At 35.4% G+C, this 21023-nt stretch overlaps 1 protein-coding gene across 1 annotated transcript; it reads left to right on the plus strand.

The window, feature by feature from the left end:
- Positions 1-52: 52 nt before the first annotated feature.
- Positions 53-20088, plus strand: LOC137950403 (uncharacterized). Its single transcript, XM_068796849.1, has 10 exons — positions 53-172; positions 408-624; positions 1467-1592; positions 1662-1817; positions 17892-18021; positions 18289-18330; positions 18413-18592; positions 18745-18802; positions 19242-19319; positions 19445-20088. The coding sequence occupies exons 1-10, from the start codon at positions 102-104 to the stop codon at positions 19518-19520; spliced, it is 1134 nt and encodes a 377-aa protein (XP_068652950.1). The 5' UTR covers positions 53-101; the 3' UTR covers positions 19521-20088.
- Positions 20089-21023: the final 935 nt, after the last annotated feature.

Consider the following 21023-nt stretch of genomic DNA (forward strand, 5'->3'; position numbering starts at 1 on the left):
CCTATTTAGAAATTACAGTGAATGTTATCCGTGTTCCTAAACCCGCCCTCACGGAAGCTCTTTGCTGTCGGCATCGTCTCAGACGCTGCTTCAGGTGATTAATGGCGGACTCCACGCGAGAGCGATTCAAACGTCCGCTGTCTGATGATGAAGAAGCTACCAAAGCTCCCACGTATCCCTTTCTCCTTTTCTAAACTCACTGTCAATATCAAGGGTTTTTAGAGCGATTTTTTTTCTTTTGGTTGTGTAATTCTGAATTTTCTTCGGTGTCAGGAACTTTCCCTTTCTTGGATTTTTTAAGTCTTATAGGGTTTTCTGTATGAGCTTCTTCCAATGATTCTTATTATGGTTGATTTTGTTTGACCTTGTTTGACTTTCATGAGGATAATCTTGTCGAGTTTTATCAGGCAAAAGAGAGCGAGATTTCCAAAGGGGAAAAAGCAAAAAAAAGAGGATGAAGTTTCAGTGGAGGCCACAGAAGAGGGAGGTGTGCCCAAGTTGGCGGATCCTCACGTCGCTGCTAAAGAGCGGGCTATACGGCGAAGCAAGATGACTGAAGAGCTATTAGTTGAGAAGAGCAAGGATAGCACTGGAGACATTTCATCTGCTGAAGTTACTTACGAGGTTTCAACATTCTGTTCCACTTTATCCGTGTCTCGCTTTTCGTATTTTTAAATACTTTTTGCAAGCTAATTTCCGCTACAGCTAGATGTCACTCTATCAAGGATGTAGGAATACGCATGTTTGATGGTGACACTTCATACGGATTTGACTGATAAACAGGATTAGAAGTTGTTGACATCTTATCCAATGTATACAGAGCTCAAAAGCCTATCTTCATCTCTGTTGGCTAATTTTCCATACCTTTAACAAGCCTTCTGAGATTCCCAGATATCACTGGATGCATTTCCTCTTGTGTCTAAAACCTTAGTTATTCATCCAATTTGCTCCCTTCTGCAGCACATCATGCGTCAGCTTTAAAGGTATCCCATTGAAAACTCATGTTTGGTAATACTATTGTCCGACTAGTAAACCAACCTATCATAAAAAAAATAGAATGGGTTATTACCTATGTGGACTTGCAATGACTGCATTCCATTTAAGAGTGATTTATACCATGGGTTTTATTTTGAACCATATGAGTTCCTCTTTTGTCTTAGTTCCAATTCCTAGTTAATCTCTAGGTTGATTTCTCAGCCAATGATCCAACTGGCTGGTGCTACCCACCCTGACACATGTTAACTAACACTTTAAGTGATTTTACTGTATGCATGATTTGTGTCTTAAACTGTTGTGTTTGATTCTATATTCATTGTATGACAGACATTTTGACATATTTTGCAACTTCCCTTTCTTCTTTAGGTTTACATATTTTTCTTTTGGCTCTTTGCATTTTACTGTTTCAGCAGAATTGTGACTTAGCAATGAGACAGTAAATGGGTGATAGCATAAGGTCATTTTAACAGGTTTGGGGTAACTTTGAAGATGATGGTATGTTAATGGAGCCTTTCAATCTGGAGCAAGAAAGAGAAGAGGGATACTTTGATGCAGCAGGAAATTTTGTTGAATATGTTGTTGAGAAGGAGGCAAAGGTTTGTATGACATTTGGGAATCCCTAAACATCCAGACTGCATAAAAGTGTCTAACATGTTTTTTTCTAGGACGCATGGCTGGATAGCCTTGATACTGATCCAAGGATTGCTGGAAGAAATGTGAACCAAATAAATGAAGTTCAAAAAGAAGTTGAAGAACTTTCGTCACAAGACATTGGAAGGATAAAGAGGCGTATTGCTGATCTGCTTCAGCCTGGAGAGACGGTAACTATCTATGCTTGTTGGAAGTATGTTTCATTGCTTAAGTATCTTGAATTGTATTCAAACCTTTATCTAAGTTGTGATATCATTTGAATCTTCTTTTCAAAAAAAAAAAAAAATCATTTGAATCTCTATTTATTGTTTGGGTTTTGTATGGTAATCTATCTTATCATATGACAAGTGGGATTTTTACTCATTGAGACCTATTTTAAATTACATCACAGATTATCAAACAATCTTTTTCATGCTGTTGGTGTTTTTGGTTGTTAAATACTTTGATAATGTTTCTTTGCCCCTAGACAAGTCATGATACACTCCTTCCTTCTATGGGCAACTTGTCTTCAGTGTATGCCTCCACTACCAAGTGCATTTATGACAATGGAAAACAATCCTAGAGTTAGAGAACATCCTTCTCAAGCTGTCATTCCATGACTAGCTACCACCCCTCTCCTCCTCTCATGGTTGATTAAAAATTAATTTTGATGGCCAGCTGGTATTGGGGGAGCCATTAAGATCTGGTTCCACCCTTCTAGCTTTCTCGGATCCAGCCAGTGTATGTGACTGTAAGGAGGCCGAATACAGCCTTTCTTACTGGCATGGAAGGTTATTCTTAGACTTTTTATGTGCTAATAATCATAGAAAGTGATTTGGCTGATGTTATTTCCTGAATGTCCATAGGTTTGGCTCCGGCTTTGGAGTCTAGGTACTTGTTTGATGAAACCAGATCTTGACAAATAAGAAACTTGGAGAGATTTAGAAGAGAGAGAAAAGAATTTGAGCAGAGAAGGAAATTGGATAGAAGCAGCAAGGTCCCGCATTTAAGATTTGTTTCGAAATTCGAGCCCACTCCCTTTTTATTTCACTTTAAGTGGCTTGAGATATAAGGACACGAATGCCCCTCTGTAAAAAATCTCTTATAACCTGTTTAATACATAACAAAATTCTACCAGACTTGAAACATAACATAAAGGTAAGTAATCTAATGTACTGGAACTATATGACCTCCACTTGAGTTGGGTAAAATACCAAATTAACATTAGATCAGTGTTTTAACACACTCCATCAAGCTGGATAATAAATATCTAATAGTCCCAGCTTGTCACAAAATGCAAGGTGTTCACGCCTTTCGATGAACTTATCTCCAAATTGTTCTAAGGACTTCACATAAGGGGCTGGCCACTTTCCCTTGCATGACAACATCTCTAATGAAATGACTGTCTACTTCTATATGCTTCGTCCATTCATGAAATATTGGTTATTTGCTATGAATATGTAAGCTTGATTATCACATTTCATAACCATAGTTCAGGAGCAGGAAACCCAAACACAACAAGGACAAACTTTACCCACAAAATTTCACTAACTTTATGAGCCATCGCTTTGTACTCTGCCTCAGCACTAGATCGAGCCACTATGGCTTGTTTCTTGCTTTTCCAATTCACTAGGTTACCTCCAAGAAAACAGTAGTAACTAGTAGTAGATCTGTTGTCGGTTTTACACCCAGCATACTCTGCATTTGAATATCCCAATATATCAACCTTCTCATTCTGCGTATTCAGTAGGCCTTTCCTTGGAGCAACTTTCAAATATTTCAAAATTCTTTGACCCGCTTTTAAATGTGCCTATTTTGGGTTTTCCATGAATTGGCTCACTACTACTGCATAGGATATATCTGGCCTAGTAACTGTTACATAAATTAATTTCCCAACTAGGCGTCCACTGGCTTAGCTCCCAAGAACCCATACTCCTGCAACTTATTTACAACAAACTTCATTCGACAGAGAACAACACCCTTTTTGCTTTGAGCTACTTCAATACCCAAAGATATTTCAACTACCCTAAATCTTTAATTTGGAAGTGTGTGGCCAGATGTGCTTTTACTTCCTCAATTCTTAGTCACTCCTAGATGATATGATATCATCAACATACACTACTAATATAACAATACTAGTCTTTCTTTTCAGCACAAACAAAGAATGGTTCCGCTAGGGGATGCCCAGGCATCGCCGACTTTGGTGGTGTTTTTGAGATGCGGATGGTTGAACTTTACTCACCTATTCGTGGCCCTTGGGGATTGTGGGCTTTACGGAAGCTGAGCTATCAGCACTCTACCATGGCCTTCTCCTTTTCATCGCCATCTCAGTGGCCCTCTCATCATTGAGGGTGACTCTATGGTTGTCAGCAACTGGTGCTCCTCACTTTCTCACCTCCTTGGTGGCATTGGAACGTTCTCCACAGCATTGTTGATATTAGTACCCAGATCCAATGTTTTTGGACCACACCTCGAGAATCAGCAAACTCATTTGTTGATTCTCTTGCTAAAAATGGAGCCCTCCTCCAATCCCTGATTGTAAGGGGAGAGCTCCCCTAGTTTTCTCTTGTTTCCTGCTCCTTTTTTCGCTAATAAAAAAATGCTTTTACTGAAAAAAAACAATCAACTAAGTGGTCATGGCAGGAAGAAAAAGAAGAAAAATCTGATCTTTAACCTTCTAGTCCAGAAATTGATGAAAAAAACCTTCAATAGGGTTGATCAATTAGGAAGGTGAAGCTAAGATCTGTAGAAAAGCTGCCCCAAGAACATCTTCTACTGCTCTAATACAAGAAAAAATGAGAAACTTGGATAGATTTAGAAGAGAGAGAGAGAGAGAGAGAGAGAGAGAGAGAGAGATATCCAAAAGAATCCTGGATCCTTATAAAAAGATAGAATATCTAGATTTAAGAATCCCCTCTAAATTTGAATTTAAATTTATAGGCTCTAGTTCTCTAAAATGTCATTTTAATAGCGAAGAACACAGTTTACACGGTACTAACCCATACCTGAACAGTATAATAGACCTAATAATCAGTTTAGGAAGTTCCCTTCAAGATAAATTAATAGATTTAGACTTTATCCTAACCAGAATACAGGACGAAGTAAAAATCCTCAAGGGAAAAACAGAAAGGTTGGCTGAAAATTTAGATTATTTAAAAAAGGAACCCAACAAAATATAGATAAAGAAATAGATCTTATCACCCAAAAGTTAAAAGTAGTTAAAATAGACCAACCAAAAACAACCCAACCTAAAAGACAATGGCAGTTTCACAGAGAAGTGAAGAATCAATCTCAGAAATAGGAAGCTCCTTTAGAAACCTGAACATATTGGAAAGACTTACGGATAGAAGAAGTGTAGATCAGAGGGATATCCAGCTAGATGATATCATAGATGTTGATCAAGATATTACTGTATTTAGTAATAACCAGCTAAACTTACTAAATCCCAGGCAGTTATATAGAACAGGACCTCTAAATTTTCAGACCGGATTATTTAGACATTATAGAGAACTTCAGATAAGCTGTGTAGGACAAGATTCTGTTAATGTTAATTTAATTGCAGAACAAGCCTTTAAAGAAATGAAAAAGATTTATTCCCTAATCCACCTAGGACTAATAGTAATAGGCATAAAAGGCCTAGGCAGAAAACATTTAGGCACTAAAACCTTACTAAGTATTTATGACAATAGATGGGCAGACCCTAAAAAAGCTATGTTAGGGATAACAGAAGTAGACATGAACCAGAATGGAGGAATATTTTACTGTTCCCCTGACTTCCTTCTTGGTTTACAAGATTTCAGAAAATACATTAAGATAGGAATTCAGACTAAAGGATATGATTCCTTTGTTGGGAACAATTTACTATTATGTATAAGATTTTTAGGCAGATGTACTAGTTCCAGTACCACTAAATTTAAAATAAAAATTGATGATGTGGTAAATTTAATAGGTAATAAAGGAATAAAGTTACTAAAACCTATAAAATATTCTCTAGAAGACTTAGCAGGATTAGATTGGAACCTTAAGTTCAGAGAAGAAAAAGTAATTAGTCCAGAAGAAAGTATAATGTATACAGACACAAAAGGAAATATCAATATCAGATTTAACAGTTATGAACAAAAGAATACAGAAGAATTAGAATCAATTTCAAGTGATAATTATGAGTTAGTAAATATTGAAGCAGAAACTGATGAGATAATATACCCTAAAGAACTAGGATTACAATTAGCCGAAAGAGAACTCCTTCATTTAGAAGAAGATTTAATTAAAAATAAACAAATAAAAGAAGAAGAATATTTAAATTATGATAATGAGCTAAATATCAGAATAGGAACTATGCCTTTGGAACCCAAAGAAGAAGAAACATCAAGTATAAAAGAATATATGGACGAAGAAAGTTCTGTAAACAATCCAGGAAGCTATTCTACCTATCCCAGGCAACCACCCAGAGAAGTTTGTTATTCCGGCAACATGCCTAGATTACCTTATACCGAACCAGTCCACTTTGATAAAAAGATACATCCAAAGGGAAAAAGAAAAGAAACTGAAAGACCTATTACTTTCCAAGAGAAGGGAAAGGGAAAAATTCTTAATCTGTCAGCCCATGATCCCCAAGAATGGACTACTGTTTTAGACTTATGGAAAAACCAAGTAGTATCAGATTACATCCAGAATTTTTCTTCCCAAGATGTAGAAGAAATGTATAGGTATTTAGAAACATTTTTAGGAGAAAGTGTTAAAGCCTTATGGGAAAGCTATAAAAGGTATAACCCAGAAGAATTTGGACAATTAATGAGCCTAGGATCAAATCCTTATAACTTTGTGAATAAGGTTTTCCAATTAGTAACAGGGGATGACCCTAATTTAGGTTCCATCACACTACAGAAAGATGCAGTAATCTATCTAGAACAACTTAGCTTACATAATTACAAATATGTTAAAAAATTCCTACAAGATTATTTTTATTATACTTGCATTTCAGGGAATGCATTTAACAAAGACTTAGGAATTAAACTCTTTAGAAAATTACCTGGAGCCTTAGGAAAAGAGATATACGAGAAATAGCAAAATATAGAAAACACTAACCCTACTTCTGTATACTCCATAGGGCAGAGAACTAAGTTTATCATGACAGTGCTACAAGAAAAATGTACAGATATTCAAATCCAGAGGCAACTAAAAGGAGATGACTTTGGATTTTGTAAACAGATATACACTATACAAGCTTATGGATTCAAAGATTCTAGACAAAAATCTAGGAAACCCAAAAGGTTCGTCAGAAAAGGATACTTTATTAGAAGATCCAAAAGTAGAAAACCATACTTAAATAAAGATAGACATGTCAGACGATTTAATCCCAAACGAACTTATAAGAATAAGCTCACCTGCTATATTTGTGGCCAAACAGAACATTTAGCAAACACCTGTCCAAAAAGACAGAATATTAATTCCATAAGATCCACCTTAGTAGAAAATGTACAACAAGATCTTATAGAAGTTGATGAATATCTGTCCAACACAGAATCTATCTATAGCATAGTCAGCATCCCAAATGTTCCCTTTGATACTTCTGACTCAGAAGATGATCTTATCTTAGATCTAGATCTAGACGAGAATATTGACTTAATGGATACCACTCTTGCCTGCTCCCATACATGGTTGTGGAATACCGGCCTAGACAGTAATCCATGTTTTAAGTGTTCCTGGTATCCAAGTAAAAAGCAACGAGCCAAATGCTCTCTTTGTTTCTTAGAAGCTTGTCTCCCATGCCTCAAACAACTAGGCATCACTCCCGCATAACACCCACCTCATACCAAGATCTATAATATTAAATTAGAAATCATGGCTAGAAAAATAGACAATTGTGAAGCTGAGATCTCCCTCCTTAAACATCGCCTAGATACTCTTGAAAAAGACTCTTACGACGGTATAACAGTCGGCCTAGATGACCCAGAACCATCTTTCCCTGAAACTTCCTTGGTATGTAATCCAGATAAATCTTTCTCTAGTATCTTAGTCAGAGCCAAGATCACTTTTCCAGATAAATATTCCCTCGTCTTAGATGCTTTAGTTGATTCTGGTTGCACCAAATGCATTATTCATCGCAGATTAGTTCCCCGCAAATATCTCAAACATACTAGTAAGCAAGTCTTTAGCCAACAGGTAGATGGGACGTACAACCCCTATACCACTTATTTTTGATGATGGAAAGATCCAGTTTTTTACCAATTGTTCCACCTTTTTAGGCTCTTATCCCTTACCTTTAACCTGGGTCCGTGATCTTAAGCTTAAAGTCGATTTTATATTAGGCCTCAACTTTATTCTTCATAATAATGGCTCTTTAACCATCTCCCGGGACTTCCTCCAATTCCATAAGAATTCTAGTACCGTTCCTGTCCAAACTGTTTATTCTCCTACCCTTTCTTCTTCAACGGAGCGTGGTGGCCCCTCAGAAGCCAGCAGTAGTTGTCAATGTCCAATTTTAGGAAGTTGCCAAAAAACACCAAACCAAGCCACAATTCACGCTTTAGAACAACAATTAGAAACCAACCTTGTAAAATTAGATAATAAACTTCTTTGTTATGAAGACCTAGAACTCATTGAAGTCCCTATTCAAAAGACTCAAACCCTAGAAGAAGAAGTACGACATACTGGATTAGTCCAAGTAACAGCCCAACCAGAACCATACATTCAACCATTACCTAGTCCTCAAGCGTATCCAGAAGAAATAATGGAAGATAATGAAGATTTTGACGATCGGATAGAAAGAATGATAGATTTAGATTATTCCTTCTTAGACACAGAAAAACTTTATTTAGAAATTATCAATATTCATCATAATGATAAACAACATTTACAACAAATTATAGATAAGTTAGACCAATTAGAATATTTTGGAGAAAATCCACTTAAACATTGGGAAAATAACCATATCCAATGTAGATTAGAATTATTAAATCCCAGTTACATTGTTAAAACAGCCAATATAGAAGCTACAAATTTAGATAAAGAAGATTTCAAACAACATATTTCTGAGTTATTAAAATTAGGAATTATAAGAAAATCTATAAGTCTCCACAGATCTGCAGCCTTCATAGTTAGAAAACATAGTGAACAAAAAAGAGGTAAATCTAGAATGGTAATTAATTATAAAAGACTAAATGACAACACTGTAACGGATAGTTATAATATCCCAGACAAAACCCAACTAATTAATAGAATTCAGGATAAAAAGATTTTCAGTAAGTTTGATTGTAAGTCTGGATTTTGGCAAGTAAAAATGCACCCAGACAGTATCGAATGGACAGCTTTCACCTGCCCAGAGGGACACTATGAATGGCTCGTAATGCCATTTGGACTTAAAAATGCACCCTCTATATTCCAAAGGAAAATGGATAATCTATTTAAAAAATATGATACCTTCGTCTTAGTCTATATAGATGATATATTAGTCTTTAGTAAAACAATAGAAGAACATATAGGACATTTGCAATTAGTTCTTGCTACATTTATGCAAGAAGGTATTATTATTAGCAAAACAAAGATAGAACTTTTTAAAGAATATATAAAATTCTTAGGTGTCAACATAGGACAAGGCCAGATTGAATTACAAGATCACATTTCAAAGAAAATTTTAGAAATGCCAGATGACCTTTCAGACACAAAACAACTACAAAGATTCCTTGGCTTAGTTAATTATGCAAGACCATTTTTGAAAGATATAGGAAAAATGATAGGACCACTATATGGTAAAACGTCTCCTAATGGGCAAAAGTTTTTTAACCAAGAAGATAAAAATTTAGTTAAAAAAGTTAAAGAAAAAGTAAAAACCTTATCTAAACTACAGATGCCTTTAGATTCTGATTATATTATTATAGAAACAGATGGAAGCAATCTAGGATGGGGAGAGTCCTTATTGCTAAACCCCACCAATATAGTGACAAAGAGGAAGAAAGAATTTGTAGTTATGCTAGCGGAAAATTCAAAGAAAAAGGAAATATGAGTAGTATAGATTCAGAAATCCTAGCGGTCATTTATTCATTAGAAGCTTTCAGATTATTTATTATTAATAAATCAGAATTTACTCTAAGAACAGATTGCGAAGCCATAGTAAAATATTTTCAAAGGAGTAAGGAAAATAAAATAAGTAGAAGAAGGTGGTTAAATTTAGTTGATATTATTACCGGTAATGGATACCGAATAGTTTTTGAACATATAAAAGGTAAAAATAACAGTCTTGCTGATACTTTAAGTAGAAGATTTTTTGATACAAAACTTATTTCTTGACAGATGGATTTTCCTGATCGCCCTTCCAGACCTTCGTCCTCAAGATTTAACAATTATGGACAAGAAATTTTATGTTTTGGTAATCAAAAGTTAGTAGTCTTTCCTAAGTCCAATATTACTTTTAAGACCTTGCCCACAGTATCAGTTACTAAAGAAGAACAATGTCTTTTAGACAATTTATGGTTAGCCTACCAAAGAATTCCTAAAGATCAAAAGTATTTTTTAGCCAGTCTTAATGGTCTCTCAGAATACTTCACTCAGAAAAAGAAAAGTTTCAATTTCTATGTCGTTTTCCGAGGTCGTACTCCAGGAGTTTTTCATTCCTGGATAGAAGTAGTCGAAAGTATCCAGAATTTCCAAAGACCTATCTATAAAGGTTTTAATAATTTGCAAGAAGCCTTAGAAGTAGCAAAACTGACCATAGGTACTAATTACTATATTGCTCCTTCCTTAAGACATATGAGAGAAGACCAAGTGTCTTATGGTGTCGCCAAAGACAACAAAAGAATTATATTTTGTGATCATTGCGAAACTTTAGCCAAGACAATCCAGAGACTTAATGAAAAAAGAAGACTTCTGGAAGAGAAAAATGACTTTCAAAAAGAATATATCAAGACTCTAGAAGAAGAGAATAGACAATGGAAAGCCAAGGCAACAGGTACTTTCTGTACCCAGACCCCTACTAGTGAAGAGTTTTCACTAGCTAGTCCGGCTCAAACGACAGCCGGTAAAGACACATCAAGTCCGTTGATGGCTGGGCATTTGCCAAAAATGCCACAAGAAAAGAATAAAGAAAAGAAGATCGAGACTACTCCAGAAAAAGATGAAATTAAAAAGATGATGGATGATTATTTTAGAGAATATCTTAAAGATCAAGGATACGAGAAAAAAGACTCAGACACGTCAAGCAAGACTGGGTCCACAGGAACCCAAACTTTACAATGTTACTCTCAAGATGAAGATGAAGACTATGACTACGACTCTGAAGCCATCCAGAATCTTATCACCTTGGATGGCAAATAAGATAAGATTTTCATTAGAAAAGAGACTGGCTAGAAAAGACTAAAGTAAAGATAAGATAGAAAAGAGATTGGTTAGAAAAGACAAAAAAAAAAAAAAAAAAAAGAACATCTTCTACTGCTCTAATATGAGAAAAAATTAGAAACTTGGATAGATTTAGAAGAGAGAGAGAGAGAGAGATCTTATCACCTTGGATGGCAAATAAGATAAGATTTTCATTAGAAAAGAGACTGGCTAGAAAAGACTAAAGTAAAGATAACATAGAAAAGAGGTAAGATAGAAAAGAGACTGGTTAGAAAAGACTTGCATGCTCATGATGATTCCGAAGTGAGAGGAAACCGTTACAGAGCCAAACAAAAAAGAATTTAGGAGGTCCCTTAAGGAAGACCCCGAACTACTGGAATAAAGAAAACGAAAGTGAGAACTTACAGAGAAAGATGGAAACGATCAGTATCAGTAAGGAGTCGGAACAAAGCAGACTAAAGTCATGGAAGCAAGTGATGGGCAAAAGGATTCTCTCATTCATATCTTCTGAACATTACATAAGGCTTATTTATAGCCAAAACTTAACCGACACAAGGAGGCAAAAGGAATCACCCGGGTGCTCATTGGGCCCCATTGTCAGTGATATGTCCTAGTTTTGCTTTCCAGGTGTTAGGTTGATATTAAATCTTTACAAAAGTAAAAAGGAAAAAATACAATAATGAACACTTTTACAAAGGTAAACAGGGAAAAGTACAATAGAGGCACACTTTGTCAACTTTGGTCTGTCTTTGTCTGCCTGTCTTTGTCTTGAAACCACGAATCTTGCAAACTATGGGCAAGTCTGTTTGTCCTTGTCTTGAAACCACGGATCTTGCAAACTATGGGTAGAGAAACCTGGAAGAGGTTTTTTTTTTTTTTTTGTCTTTTCTAACCTGTCTCTTTTCTATCTTATCTCTTTTCTATGTTATCTTTACTTTAGTCTTTTCTAGCCAGTCTCTTTTCTAATGAAAATCTTATCTTATTTGCCATCCAAGGTGATAAGATTCTGGATGGCTTCAGAGTCGTAGTCATAGTCTTCATCTTCATCTTGAGAGTAACATTGTAAAGTTTGGGTTCCTGTGGACCCAGTCTTGCTTGATGTGTCTGAGTCTTTTTTCTCGTATCCTTGATCTTTAAGATATTCTCTAAAATAATCATCCATCATCTTTTTAATTTCATATTTTTCTGGAGCAGTCTCGATCTTCTTTTCTTTATTCTTTTCTTGTGGCATTTTTGGCAAATGCCCAGCCATCAACGAACTTGATGTGTCTTTACCGGCTGCCGTTTGAGCCGGACTAGCTAGTGAAAACCCTTCACTAGTAGGGGTCTGGGTACATAAAGTACCTGTTGCCTTGGCTTTCCATTGTCTATTCTCTTCTTCTAGAGTCTTGATATATTCTTTTTGAAAATCATTTTTCTCTTCCAGAAGTCTTCTTTTTTCATTAGTCTCTGGATTGTCTTGGCTAAAGTATCGCAATGTTCACAAAATATAATTCTTTTGTTGTCTTTGGCGACGCCATAAGACACTTGGTCTTCTCTCATATGTCTTAAGGAAGGAGCAATATAGTAATTAGTACCTATGGTCAGTTTTGCTGCTTCTAAGACTTCTTGCAAATTATTAAAACCTTTATAGATAGGTCTTGGGAAATTCTGGATACTTTCGACTACTTCTGTCCAGGAATGAAAAACTCCTGGAGTACGACCTTGGAAAACGACATAGAAATTGAAACTTTTCTTTTTCTGAGTGAAGTATTCTGAGAGACCATTAAGACTGGCTAAAAAATACTTTTGATCTTTAGGAATTCTTTGGTAGGCTAACCATAAATTGTCTAAAAGACATTGTTCTTCTCTAGTAACTGATACTGTGGGCAAGGTCTTAAAAGTAATATTGGACTTAGGAAAGACTACTAACTTTTGATTACCAAAACATAAAATTTCTTGTCCATAATTGTTAAATCTTGAGGACGAAGGTCTGGAAGGGCGATCAGGAAAATCCATCTGTCAAGAAATAAGTTTTGTATCAAAAAATCTTCTACTTAAAGTATCAGCAAGACTGTTATTTTTACCTTTTATATGTTCAAAAACTATTCGGTATCCATTACCGGTAATAATATCAACTAAATTTAACCACCTTCTTCTACTTATTTTATTTTCCTTACTCCTTTGAAAATATTTTACTATGGCTTCGCAATCTGTTCTTAGAGTAAATTCTGATTTATTAATAATAAATAATCTGAAAGCTTCTAATGAATAAATGACCGCTAGGATTTCTGAATCTATACTACTCATATTTCCTTTTTCTTTGAATTTTCCGCTAGCATAACTACAAATTCTTTCTTCCTCTTTGTCACTATATTGGTGGGGTTTGGCAATAAGGACTCCTTCCCATCCTAGATTGCTTCCATCTGTTTCTATAATAATATAATCAGAATCTAAAGGCATCTGTAGTTTAGATAAGGTTTTTACTTTTTCTTTAACTTTTTTAACTAAATTTTTATCTTCTTGGTTAAAAAAATTTTGCCCATTAGGAGACGTTTTACCATATAGTGGTCCTATCATTTTTCCTATATCTTTCAAAAAAGGTCTTGCATAATTAACTAAGCCAAGGAATCTTTGTAGTTGTTTTGTGTCTGAAAGGTCATCTGGCATTTCTAAAATTTTCTTTGAAATGTGATCTTGTAATTCAATCTGGCCTTGTCCTATGTTGACACCTAAGAATTTTATATATTCTTTAAAAAGTTCTATCTTTGTTTTGCTAATAATAATACCTTCTATGATAAATGTAGTAAGAACTAATTGCAAATGTCCTATATGTTCTTTTATACTTAATGTTTCTTCTTCTTTGGGTTCCAAAGGCATAGTTCCTATTCTGATATTTAGCTCATTATCATAATTTAAATATTCTTCTTCTTTTATTTGTTTATTTTTAATTAAATCTTCTTCTAAATGAAGGAGTTCTCTTTCAGCTAATTGTAATCCTAGTTCTTTAGGGTATATTATCTCATCAGTTTCTGCTTCAATATTTACTAACTCGTAATTATCACTTGAAATTGATTCTAATTCTTCTGTATTCTTTTGTTCATAACTGTTAAATCTGATATTGATATTTCCTTTTGTGTCTGTATACATTATACTTTCTTCTGGACTAATTACTTTTTCTTCTCTGAACTTAAGGTTCCAATCTAATCCTGCTGCTAAGTCTTCTAGAGAATATTTTATAGGTTTTAGTAACTTTATTCCTTTATTACCTATTAAATTTACCACATCATCAATTTTTATTTTAAATTTAGTGGTACTGGAACTAGTACATCTGCCTAAAAATCTTACACATAATAGTAAATTGTTCCCAACAAAGGAATCATATCCTTTAGTCTGAATTCCTATCTTAATGTATTTTCTGAAATCTTGTAAACCAAGAAGGAAGTCAGGGGAACAGTAAAATATTCCTCCATTCTGGTTCATGTCTACTTCTGTTATCCCTAACATAGCTTTTTTAGGGTCTGCCCATCTATCGTCATAAATACTTAGTAAGGTTTTAGTGCCTAAATGTTTTCTGCCTAGGCCTTTTATGCCTATTACTATTAGTCCTAGGTGGATTAGGGAATAAATCTTTTTTATTTCTTTAAAGGCTTGTTCTGCAATGAAATTAACATTAACAAAATCTTGTCCTACACAGCTTATCGGAAGTTCTCTATAATGTCTAAATAATCCGGTCTGAAAATTTAGAGGTCCTGTTCTATATAACTGCCTGGGATTTAGTAAGTTTAGCTGGTTATTACTAAATACAGTAATATCTTGATCAACATCTATGATATCATCTAGCTGGATATCCCTCTGATCTACACTTCTTCTATCCGTAAGTCTTTCCAATATGTTCAGGTTTCTAAAGGAGCTTCCTATTTCTGAGATTGATTCTTCACTTCTCCGTGAAACTGCCATTGTCTTTTAGGTTGGGTTGTTTTTGGTTGGTCTATTTTAACTGCTTTTAACTTTTGGGTGATAAGATCTATTTCTTTATCTATATTTTGTTGGGTTCCTTTTTTAAATAATCTAAATTTTCAGCCAACCTTTCTGTTTTTCCCTTGAGGATTTTTACTTCGTCCTGTATTCTGGTTAGGATAAAGTCTAAATCTATTAATTTATCTTGAAGGGAACTTCCTAAACTGATTATTAGGTCTATTATACTGTTCAGGTATGGGTTAGTACCGTGTAAACTGTGTTCTTCGCTATTAAAATAACATTTTAGAGAACTAGAGCCTATAAATTTAAATTCAAATTTAGAGGGGATTCTTAAATCTAGATATTCTATCTTTTTATAAGGATCCAAGATTCTTTTGGCTCTGATACCAATTCCTGGGGGGTACTCCTTGTTTCCTAATCTGGAGTATTCAGATCTGAACTATTAAGATTTTGTCTAGGTTGTCTTCTTCTTAGTATTTGACTTCTAGGAGTTTTGGGTATAATTATAGGTCTAGGGGTTTCAAAAACCCTTATATAATTATTTAAAGAAAGTGTAAAACAGACAAAACTAAAGATTATTATATTGCAGAAAACTATAGCAAGGGCTATATTAACAAAGATCATATAATTTTTCTATAATTTTAATTATTATACAAAGAAAAATCTATATATCTGATTCTAAGAGTTCAACTATTTGTTCAGGAAAGAAAACAAAATATTCAAACAGTCTTAATGCTAATACTCCTAAAAATAATATATAGCTCAACGAACCTATTTTAGTAAAACAAAGAGTTCTTTCTTAGACACCTATATAATAAACCAAGATATAAGTAATAACAAGGTAGATATCTGAGGAAAAGCCTAGCTATCTGATGTAATATATAAAAGACAAACCAAATATACATGTAAGGGTACGGCGGCGTTGTAGCAACCGGGAGCGACGCTTGGTCCTTTGGAACAGAGGTTCCTCATAAGCAAAGGCAGCTGTCAGGGCGTAGCCCTCACCCAGTGGTATTCCAGCCTAATATACCCAAACTTAAAAGATTTCAAACAAGAAGAAGCCTAACAGACAATAAGCGCAGTGATAACAAGAGCAAGCAGAATGATTCCAAGGGTAACAAAAAGAACAACCATAAGTCAGAAAACAGAACACAACGAAAAATAGACAAAGAAGTGATGCAAACTTCCGTAAGGTAACTCCTAAATTTCTTATTGTTTAGCTCTTTCTCAGATCACCAACAGGTCTCAGACACCAAAGAGATGCAGAGGTGTGTGCTTCCCTAGCTTATAGCTTTGGTCACGGGCTCCTTCAACATTCCGAAACAACAAGCCCTTTAGTCACTTATGGACAACAGCGGGCAACAATCGGAACTCTGGACCGTGAAACCTCAGAGGGTTACACAATGCTTTTACTGCATGCTCAGGATGATTCCGAAGTGAGAGGAAACCGTTACAGAGCCAAACAAAAAAGAATTTAGGAGGTCCCTTAAGGAAGACCCCGAACTACTGGAATAAAGAAAACGAAAGTGAGAACTTACAGAGAAAGATGGAAACGATCAGTATCAGTAAGGAGTCGGAACAAAGCAGACTACAGTCATGGAAGCAAGTGATGGGCAAAAGGATTCTCTCATTCATATCTTCTGAACATTACATAAGGCTTATTTATAGCCAAAACTTAACCGACACAAGGAGGCAAAAGGAATCACCCGGGTGCTCATTGGGCCCCATCGTCAGTGATATGTCCTAGTTTTGCTTTCCAGGTGTTAGGTTGATATTAAATCTTTACAAAAGTAAAAAGGAAAAAATACAATAATGAACACTTTTACAAAGGTAAACAGGGAAAAGTACAATAGAGGCACACTTTGTCAACTTTGGTCTGTCTTTGTCTGCCTGTCTTTGTCTTGAAACCACGAATCTTGCAAACTATGGGCAAGTCTGTTTGTCCTTGTCTTGAAACCACGGATCTTGCAAACTATGGGTAGAGAAACCTGGAAGAGGTTTTTTTTTTTTTTCTTTTTTTGGTCTTTTCTAACCAATCTCTTTTCTATGTTATCTTTACTTTAGTCTTTTCTAGCCAGTCTCTTTTCTAATGAAAATCTTATCTTATTTGCCATCCAAGGTGATAAGATTCTAGATGGCTTCAGAGTCGTAGTCATAGTCTTCATCTTCATCTTGAGAGTAACATTGTAAAGTTTGGGTTCCTGTGGACCCAGTCTTGCTTGACGTGTCTGAGTCTTTTTTCTCGTATCCTTGATCTTTAAGATATTCTCTAAAATAATCATCCATCATCTTTTTAATTTCATCTTTTTCTGGAGCAGTCTCGATCTTCTTTTCTTTATTCTTTTCTTGAAGAGAGAGAGAGAGAGAGAGAGAGAGAGAGGAGTTGAGATTGCGCTCAATATTTTGAGGTAGCCCCCTTTTTATTTCATCAGTTAAGAGAGAGAGAGAGAGAGAGAGAGAGAGGAGTTGAGATTGCGCTCAATATTTTGAGGTAGCCCCCTTTTTATTTCATCAGTTAAGTGGCTTGAGGTATATTGACAAGAATGCCCCTATGTACAAAATCTCTTATAACTTGTGTAGTACATAACAGAATTCTACCAGACTTGAAACATAACTTAAAGATAAGTAACCTAACATATTGGAACCATATGACCTCCACATGAGTTGGTAAAATGACTACTAAACTTTCCTTGCATCAGTATTTTAACAAGATCAATTTTCAGAATAAGGTAGGTGGGAGTGGAGCCATGTGCTCAGAGCAGCTAACAGCCTTTCAACTGACTTGGCTAAGAGGGTGTCTCTAGGTTTTTGCTTGTTCTGGGGCTTTCCCTCCCTCTGTAATTAGGACTGTTTTCACTCCTATAACACTACGTGCTATGAAATTGTACCATGAGTGCATGCTCTAAAGTGTTTATTAATAACAAGCACTAACTATTGTGAAGTAATATGGAATTTAATCTGCCTGTAACTTGTAGGTTTTGCAAGCTCTAAGAAGGTTAAAAGGGTCTTCAAATGGGAAGAAGGAGAAGATGTCTGAAGAAACAAAGCGTATGTTTGATCAGCTAACGGAGGACTCTGTGAAACTAATGGAGAATGGTGAATACAGTTAAGTATCACTCTCTGCAGAACTAAGTGCAAATAAAGTTCTTGTATTCTTTTCCCTTTTTGTTTAGCTTAAGATTTAATATATTGTGGAACAGCTAAATTACTACTGTTTGTGCTATATCTGTTTTTGAAGTTTGTAATACATCACTGGTCAATGGAGGTTATCTAACATGTTTTGTTGTACAGTGACTCAAAACTTGTAAACTCATATTTTGTCCTTCAACAGTTGATCCTTGAATATTGAATTATTTCTCTTTTGTTGTACAGATGTGTATTCTGATGAACAGGAGGTATTTGAGCGTGAGGCAGGTACTTCACGAAATCTCTTCACCCCCCTTCTTCTCTCTCTACCTTTTGTGCTCTCTTTTTACTCTGTTCATTGCATTTTCAGAGGGATATGAACATTTAGCTCGTGCAAAAGAGGGTCCATCCTCACCTGTCTCTGACCTTCCGCCAGGTCCTGCTCCATTGAATTTACAAGCGGCACATGATTCATCTCATGCCATTGGAGATTCGTATGATATGTTTGGAGATGATGATGAAAATCTTCCTTCAGATCATTCTAAGAATGGTGGGTACAACTCCAATTACCCACAAATTGGAAAGTAACTTGTTCTTATGGTCAAACCAGTTACCTGGCATTTACTTATGCATGTAACTTAATTGTTCTCCTGGTCAAACCAATTACCAATTACCTGACAATTACCTATGCATGAAACACAGAATCTGCTGCAACTGGTGAAGATCAGGAAACTGATTATGTCTATGATGAGTCATCTGGGTAATTACTATCCATGTTGTTAGACTGTTTCTTTACTGTGTTCTAATTTTAAAGATTTCCAAAAAGGTCGTAACTTAGGGGATTTCTTAAAAGAACAGTAGGACTAGTAGTTTTCTTAAAAGAGCTGTGTTCAGGTCACCCTTAATGGATTTTAAAGGACACATGTTGGAGAACACCAGAACTGATCATTTTATCTCTACTTAAGAATCTTATTTTGAAAATAATTTTATTCCAATATGTTACCTACAGAAATAAAAGCGTTTTTTTAAATTGAAGTTATAGTTTTAAAATTAAATTATATTTATACTATAGATTGGCTCTATTGGTACATGAGATCTAGTTTGCCTCTTTGAAAACACTATGTGATTATGTCCCTCATCTTCATTTTGCTGCTTTCCAAGTTTTCCAACAAACATCATGTCCTGTCTTTTGATCTCAGCTACTACTACAGCAGCAGTATGGGCTATTATTTCGATCCAACATCAGGATTGTATGGCAGTGCAGCATCTGGAAAATGGTAATCTACTGGGCTATTTGCATATCTTTCTCTTTCATGCTGCTAGCTAGTATTTGCCGATGTGCAGGTTGAACTGAACTATACCTGATTCTGTTCATCTTGTATTGGTAATTTTATTTTTGCAGGTACTCGTTTAACGAGGAAACGGGTGGATACGATGAGATACAGGGAGGAGCAGCAGCAGATGCTAGCTCAATGTGAGACAAAACGTATATTTCTTTTCAATATTATGCTCAATTAGAGTGTTGTTGTGGTGCTGTGAATTTTCCTTCTCGTGTACAAAGCCAAATGTCAGAGTTTGTGCTTCATGGAGAAAGTCATACTTTCCTATCTGAATTTTTTACCAACTGTAGTCTACGGAATAAGATCATAAACTTCAATGATAAGAGCTGTCTTGTACATTTGTAAGAATTCCTCCATGTTCCGAGTTCAGTCTGATGAGAGGCTTGCATCCAGATGATCATGGTGTTTCCTTTTAGATTTTGTCGATTACCTATTGTTGGCTCTGAGAGAGCAGAGAATGTTAATTCAGCTTACTGATCAGCCGAACTTGCACTGAAGAGAATGCGATAGAGAAATCATAATGTCACCATTCAGGAAGCCTAGTTTCTAAGGATTTCAGCTCCTACAGAGTTTATTTCTCGTTATGGGCGATCCATCCATGAATGCAGTTATGGAGTGGGAGAAAGAACTGGAAAGTTTGTCATTTTCCCTTGCTAAAGGGCATGAATTATATCATTATTAATAACAGTACATTGTAATCTCCAAAGTTGAAGATGATATTTCTGTTAATTCTGAAATAAAATATGTAACATTTTTGTTATAGTTTTTATATGGTTATATTAATTTCATGTCACATTTTAATTTTGGATAGATATAATTAAATTTTAGTGGAATCATAAATTGTTAAGTTTCTTCTCTTCTATGGAGATAAGAGGATAACACTGTATCTTCTTTATTCTTCTATTCTTCCCTTCTTGACTAGGGTTGGGCATCGGTCGGGTTGGGATAAGTATACTAAAACCTGAACCCGAACCTGATCCCTGACCCAAAACCTGACTGTGACTTGATCATTGTCCTTGTAATCCCATCCTTACCCTGTTCTCGTAAACCCGATTTGAACGCGACTCATCCCCACTCTGTTCTGGTAAATCCTGACTTGTTTCAATCCCATTTTATATTTTTGTCTCATTTGTCAGTCGGGTTTGGAAAAATCCATCCCTGACCTAAAACCTAACGGGTTTTTTTCTTGCTCCCTCCTTGACCCATAGGGTGAAATAAGAAACCCGAACACAAGTTATTTGGTTTGAGTAAGATGGGGTTCCTCATAAAACTTGACCCGATTCCCACCCCTATTTTTGATCCCCTTGAGTATATCATGCTTTTCCTAGGGCTCTCTTTCTCCCGCTTCGTGTTCTACTCAGTGAAGGATATAGGTGCACTTTACCTCTTCGCACCTTGCATAGAGAAAAACAATGAAATCCCCTCTTCCAATTTCATAGAGAAGTTATTCCCTATGTTTTTTATATAGGAGTGGGGACCGTTATTTATTAAGAATTTCTTTGAAACATTTCTTTATGCATTGTCCATCATTTCAAGGTCATTCTCTATTTTTTTATGGCTAGAGAGAGAATAATTACATGTCTATGGTAAGTGTGTGTCATCTTTATTTTGATTATCATAATTTAAATTTATTGAATGTAG

This window comes from Aristolochia californica, unplaced genomic scaffold, assembly GCF_029961685.1.
Source record: "Aristolochia californica isolate CCGP_79_NKW_82.1479 unplaced genomic scaffold, dmAriCali1.0.hap1 SCAF_14, whole genome shotgun sequence".
Taxonomy (NCBI): Eukaryota; Viridiplantae; Streptophyta; class Magnoliopsida; order Piperales; family Aristolochiaceae; genus Aristolochia; species Aristolochia californica.

Bases quoted from the DNA above. Each gene is read 5' to 3' on its own strand.
- LOC137950403 (XM_068796849.1), top strand. From the start codon at position 102: ATGGCGGACTCCACGCGAGAGCGATTCAAACGTCCGCTGTCTGATGAT. The intron at 1,818-17,891 runs GTAACTATCTAT...TGTAACTTGTAG, and splicing joins TGCTTCAGCCTGGAGAGACG to GTTTTGCAAGCTCTAAGAAG. The intron at 18,803-19,241 runs GTAATTACTATC...TTTTGATCTCAG, and splicing joins GTCTATGATGAGTCATCTGG to CTACTACTACAGCAGCAGTA.